Source organism: Alligator sinensis, unplaced genomic scaffold, assembly GCF_000455745.1.
Source record: "Alligator sinensis unplaced genomic scaffold, ASM45574v1 scaffold806_1, whole genome shotgun sequence".
NCBI lineage: Eukaryota > Metazoa > Chordata > Crocodylia > Alligatoridae > Alligator > Alligator sinensis.
Window position 1 is genome coordinate 580,735 of NW_005842521.1, and position 6,462 is coordinate 587,196.

The 6,462-nt window shown below is 40.2% G+C and overlaps 1 protein-coding gene across 2 annotated transcripts in view; it reads right to left on the bottom strand.

Annotated features, from left to right (window-relative positions):
• The window catches only part of SMC1B (structural maintenance of chromosomes 1B), a 67,728-nt gene that overhangs the window by 11,353 nt on the left and 49,913 nt on the right, over positions 1-6,462 (bottom strand). For both annotated transcript variants that reach the window (XM_006031658.3, XM_006031659.3), the window contains 4 exons: positions 5,834-5,979; positions 5,308-5,461; positions 3,778-3,876; positions 1,696-1,852 (listed from right to left, as the gene is read on the bottom strand). In XM_006031658.3, coding sequence (XP_006031720.2) covers positions 1,696-1,852; positions 3,778-3,876; positions 5,308-5,461; positions 5,834-5,979 — 556 coding nt within the window. The remainder of the gene's footprint in view (positions 1-1,695; positions 1,853-3,777; positions 3,877-5,307; positions 5,462-5,833; positions 5,980-6,462) is intronic.

Sequence of the window (6,462 nt, forward strand, 5' to 3'; positions counted from 1 at the left end):
CCCGGGTCTATGCCACAATGGCCGCCTACTCATATGTTGCAAGCAGGGTCGTCGCTCTATTCCTGCTGTTACCAACAGGTTCCTCGGCGAACGGAGCTGACTTCAAAACCTCCAACTCGGTCCTGAACCTTCTGTCATTGTAGGCCAAAGACATAACTAACGGCTCATTTTATAGTTCCTTTTTTCCTGTTAATAATCTTGTACATACTTATTTTGTTTTGTTTTAAAGCCGGTTCGAGACTTTACACAGTAAAGCCAAGTCATAATGTTTTGAGTGGAAAGCTCTGAATTATTGAAAGAGAACAGCATTGATAGTCTAAAGGTTTAGGGAACGTGAAAAAAGAGATGAGGGAGATGATGATGGAAGGGGGCAAGTAGTCAAGGTTCTAAAGGAACCTATACATTAAAAAAAAGAGGAAAAGGAACGATTTGGGAAGAGAGGTGACAGTAAAAGAAATGAAGAAAGGCCGCTAATGACGACACGGAAAATTGGTGTTTTCAGAGCTACAACTTAACTCAAATATAATAAGCCACAATTATAAAAACCCTCCGTATAGGGGGCATTAATCTGATACCACACTCTCAGTTACCTTAAAAAATCGAATTAAAAAAGATTGTATAAAATCAAGGATAACAGTTTACTGCGTTTAAGTTAATTCAAGTGTACTTACGTGGTTTTCTGTAAGAGGTATAGTTTAGATCAGTTGCAAAGAGAACACACATTACCCCATTGGTAGGGAGTGCCAAATCTTAGACTGGGGTTCTGCCATTTTTATACCAGTCTATGGGTGTGTCTACACATGCATTTATGCATGCCTAAATTTAATGCGCTTTAGCTTAATGCGCATTAAGGCCATGGGCAAGGGGGCATGTCACAACCCAATTAAGTAGTGCCCATGTCACAAGCAAGTAAAACCATTCAAAACAGTTTTAGTCTGCACTAGGTTAACTAAGGGTTAACTAACAAGATGATAGTAACAGGTTTTTTTTGCTGCGCATGTCGAAAAGAAATTTATTGCTGCGCCACTAACTAGAAATGAAACTTTAACCTGTGCTTTACATAAATCATTATAATTGGTCAAAGAAAACAGGGAGTAGCCCTGTGAGATAGAACCCTAGCGAAGACCGCTAGATAATTGGCGATTCTAATTAAATTTATTACGTGGCGAAACCAACTGGCTATTACACAAATAAAACACAAGTACGCACCTCGGAGACCTCTGATCACACGTATCAGAGTAACTGGCAATTTGATCACTTGTCAGTGCCCCCCCGCGTCTCGACCCAATCTCAGACGTAAATCAACGACCTGCCGGCCCGACCACCGAACTCTTATACAGACCGACCTACGAACCCTAAGCTGTAACTAACCAAGTATCTCTGACCTCCGCTATTCACCTTGACGGCGTGAGTAAACAATCTTGCTTTGCAACCGATAAGCGTCCGCCTAATTAATTCCACTCCAAGCGTCACAAGTACCCGCCTGACGGCCTTCTAAGGTCCCAACCCCCCCGCTGCAGTGCACGGCAGCGACAAAACTAAAGATAATGGTGAGGCATGTAGAATGAAGTTTCTGTAAAAAGCAAAGGAAATATTTAAACACCTGAAGGGTGAAATTAGTGAAGGCCAATTTCAGAAGCAAGATTATTCACTATCCAGAGAAGTGACTAATAACAAGTAAAAGTCTGCTGTTACCATCTACTGATTCTTGGAACTTGCCCTTCACAACCTGCAATTTATTCAGTGCTCTTAGGTTTGGTGCAGCTGTCCTTAACAAAATATTCTCTTTCGATGCTGCTTGCTGTTGCAGTTGTTTCAGGTGAGCCTCAATCTCTCCATCAGACTGTAGGTCCTACATAAAGACAGACAACTCATAAAAAAGGGTTTACTTGCCAATACTCAGGCAGATCCTGAATGGTAGCGTACTATTATTAAAAACCTTTAAAAAATTGTTTTGGCAAGGAATGGACAAATGCTGCAACATGCTAAGCAGAAATAGGAATTAAACAGACTCTGACAAGTCTTCAAAATGCTAAAGAAACAGAAGTTTATAAGGTAACCTGTACTGGAATAAATGGGCAAGAACTAAGCTAATGCCTCTGCCTTAAGCAAACCTTTTAAATCAGTTGCACCTAGCAACATTTACTTCCTGAGGGAAAGTTTTTTTTACACTTAAAGAACTGTCTAGAATTTCTTTACACTTAAAGGATTGTCTAGACATACCAAGACATCCCAACTTCTAAGCCTAATAATCTGTTGTATGAGGCATCTTGAAGACTGAGAGAACAACTCTCTCTGTTGAAATAAGAGAACCTGCAAAACTATAAAGGGTGCGTCTACATGTTGCCCTACGGCGACGTAGCGATGCACTACATCGCCCTATGGTGCACTACAGCGACATAGCAATCACATGGGTCTACACGTGATCAGCAGCTACACTGCCATAGTGGCGCACACCCCCGGTATAGCGCACCACTGTGGAGGCATAGTGGCGAAACCTAATGGTGTGCAGTGTGCATGATGCAGTATGGGCAGTTACTGTGCCATACTTTCGTACTTTTCCAAAAGGAACTACTAAAGCACAGCACCATAGCAATGTTGCTGTATGGTGACATGTAGACATGCCCAAAAGGTACTTTTCTTACCTCTATTTGAAAAACCCTTGCCCCCCAGCATCTAGAAAAATTAATTCAGAACTTCTATATGTTATGGCCTTTACCAAAGAATGACCAATTCTTAACCTGCAAGAGGCAAGGATTTTTGTGGGTGGTATTGTTTTATTGGAACAACTTCATGTTTGGAATGTTTTAATGAAACAACCGAAGCTTTTGAATGTGAAGGATACATTGCAATCAAATGCTTGTCTAAGTCTATCCCAACCACGCAGTTGGTTCAATAGAAGATACCTTGACTATCAAGGCCAGAACATTATTCCAACATTACCAGCTCTTAGCCTGATATTCTGAACCAGACTTTGACACTGTGCGACCATATTAATATTTTAGGGGAGAGTTTTTTAAGAAGTCTTCTCTCAGAGCCATGGACAACCACAACTCCCCAACTTAACTATTTTATGAAAACTAACTTGATGAAGAAAGGGAAAATTGCTTCTGTAACCTCTTCAACAGGTGAGTAACCATAATCTGAGGGACTGTTATAGAGAACAGGGTACTTATAACCTTAGGCTAAGAAAAGGAGGGCTCAAGGCACTTCAACTGTCAATCACTTGTAAAAATGCTGAACTTAGGGATGCTACACATACTGTTTATCCTATGAAGGCAACAACATGAAGAAAAATCAGAACAGCAATCCTGCTTTTTCTCCATTAGATTTGCATAAACTTAGACCTACAGAATACAGTTAAAATGTATTGCAACTAGGCAAATGCATATACTAATGCTAGGCAGACCAGGTTCTTTGGGTAAATGTGCTTTGGGAAGCTTCTACTCCACCCAGGAGAGCACATACATAACCAGCACACTCTCCCTCTGCCTGAAGAAGGGAGCTTGTGCCCAAAACCTTGTAAAGAAGAATTTTTCCAACTATTTAGTTGGTCTAATAAAATATATGACATTTACCCAAATAACCTTGTCTGCCTATGTCCTTAGACCAACACGGCTATAACCAACACCCTCAAAACATATACTAAATGCTAGAAAGTCAAAATGAGTAACAGGGGATGGTTACTGTTCAGTCTCAGACCTACCAGTTTTTATTCTGAAGTTTCTCTGAAGATTTCCATGTCCTCTCCCCAAGTGCTAAATAAAAACTGTTTACCTTTAGATCTTCTGCTAGACCACTGTAGTCTATTTGAATTGCACCTTCTCTTTCATAGATATCTGCTGTCATCTGAGTGCTTTCTATTTCCGATCCTAGCTGTAAAATAGGTGAAGGAATTCCCAACTGAGAAACATGAAATACAGAGATCTTTCAATTGTTAAAAGAAAGAAAAGTCCACGCCTAACTTATTTAATACCATTTTGCAAGCACAAGTTGATTTAGCAATTGCCTGACATTTTGCATTATTAGTTGAAAAAGCTATCTGCAAACAGTGAAGAATATATCAACTGAGGCTGTAAGGTTAAGATGAAAGCAGCAGTGGAGTTGTTTAGCGTACTCTGGGAAAAGCAATACTATCCTGATCTGAGGGCTGGCTTTCCCAGAACAGTTCATTCCCCTTCATAGGGGAGTATTTTGTCCAGAGAAAACATCTCTTCCACTGGAATGGTCTTATAAAAAATGAATGAGACTCCATTTCCTGTGCTGATAGTAAGTATAAGCAGAATGCTTGTTATTCACTAGTTCCAAAGGGTAACAACCCAGATCTAAGTAGCTATTCCCTGACAAACAGCACTTCTGCCTGCTCTCAGTATCAGTCCCTCACCAAATACTTCCATCCTCAGTGTCAAGGCCACATCCCCTCCAAGACCTTCACTGGATGTCCCCATCCACCTTCCTTTCCTCATTTCAACTCTAAGTATGGGCCAGTGCTCTAACCTCATATGAGATTCTTTTTCTCTGATTTATGTGCTCCATGAGTGACTTCATGTCCCTGCCCACTCAGAGAGAACCCTGGTCATCTCATTCGTCATCCTCCTTGCATTTTCATTTCTGCCTGATTTCCCCATAAGACCCTTCCCAATTAATAGGTTTAGTGACAATTCCTGTAAACTTTCTAAAAAAAAATCATTCTTTTCCTACTGAGATAATGATAAAAGTAAAGAATCTTTGCTCCTCACAAGCCACTGACTTGGGGGGAAGATCCTGTTGGGAAAGGAAGAAAGACTGAAAATGTAATAAAGTATCAATCCTCCATCAACAAGAATATTTATCAGATTATATTACTCCTTGTATTTCTGTTCCTCTGCTGGATGAAGAAGGTTCACATTTAGATAACAATCGTATTAGAAGTTGAGGCGTTAGAATTTTATATTAGAAATTCATGTGGATGAATTCTCAATGCCCATCATATAAACTTGAATTTTACCCCATCCTCAGGCCTTATACTTTTGTAATTCTGCCTGGATCTTTGTGTACCCTCTTAAATGTATATTTTTAGTACTGATACACCAAAGCTTTATAATACAAAGCCAGTATTTTTTTCAGGAAGATATTGCCAAAGATGGTGAAGGTAAACATCTGTTATTTGTTGGATGAGGGCTAATTTTTCTTGTGCCTGTATTACTGTTTTTATACTTTTTATAACAACGGCATTTTTTTCCTAGACAGGAAATGAAAATGTTTTCTTTTCAGGACCAGGTAATTATTCTGTCACAGTAAGTATTTAATAAGTATTTTTTTAAGTACCTCAATTTCACTGACTTCATCCAGTGATCCCCACAGGAGATCAATTCTCAAGTCTTGGACCTTGCATTCAAGAAGCCTATTATGTCTCTCTAACCTTTTCTGTTCCAGAGAGGCTTCAATAGCTGTAGCTTCCTTTTGTAATTTCCCTGCTTCCCTACAAGTACAAAAATGTATGAAACTGGTAAACAATGGCAGTATCATCACAGCCTGTAGAACTGTATCACTGTATAATTGGTAAAGTTAAAGTGATCAAATAAGGACAAACAATTAAGAGGGATTTTACCACTGTAGTCTACACTATCCATTCAAGGGGAGCACTTGGTGCTAATGTTCTGAAGTGGCAGCTGCTGTTGGGAGATAGGACACTGGACTATTGGGACCTGGGATTTGATCAAAGAAATAGCAATTCTCATGTTTCTAAAGGCTCCCAAAAAGCACAAGCACAAGAAGTTCAGGCATTTAAAGTCAAGACCTCTTTTTGTATTAACCAAACTAATCCCTGTTAGTAAGCACAATTAGTAATTACTTATTAAGAGCTAGTAATATCTTCCTGGCTTCCTCAATTTCACTTTGTGCTTTTGTAACCTCAGATTTTTGGGTCATTAATCTATCCTTAAGGTGCTGCTGTTCTTCCATTACTTCATTCACCATTAGTAGACATTTTTCTTCATCCTGCATAAGAAATAAAAATATTTTTGTATCTTTATATAGACTTTTATCAAGAAAATCTAATTTGCCTCTATTAGCTACTACACAGAAAGAGGAAGTCAAAATGAAAGACTGTTCCATTGTTTCTCGGACGGCCAGAGCCGACTCGAGTTGCGTTAGAAATTGGTCGTACGTTAGGGCGGGCTGGTGAATGGAGAGGCAGACACAACTTATTGGTTGTAAAAAACTTTACTCACGCCGCTTGCAATCACGACGCAGGTGGTCCGGTCGTCTGAACAACCACACGAGTTGTTCCAGCTGGCGGGGCCCAAGCCAGTTAATCCGTCTGCAATTCGAAGCCGGCGGGGAAAGGGGTACGTCTGGGATTGCGCTCGGCGACGGGAAGAAAGATCAATAGGTGATCAGTCTATTGATCGGCAGCCGCAAGTCAGATAACTTCAGAGGCACTCCACAGCGTGCTCAAAGCTCTTCGACTTGGGCGGAAGT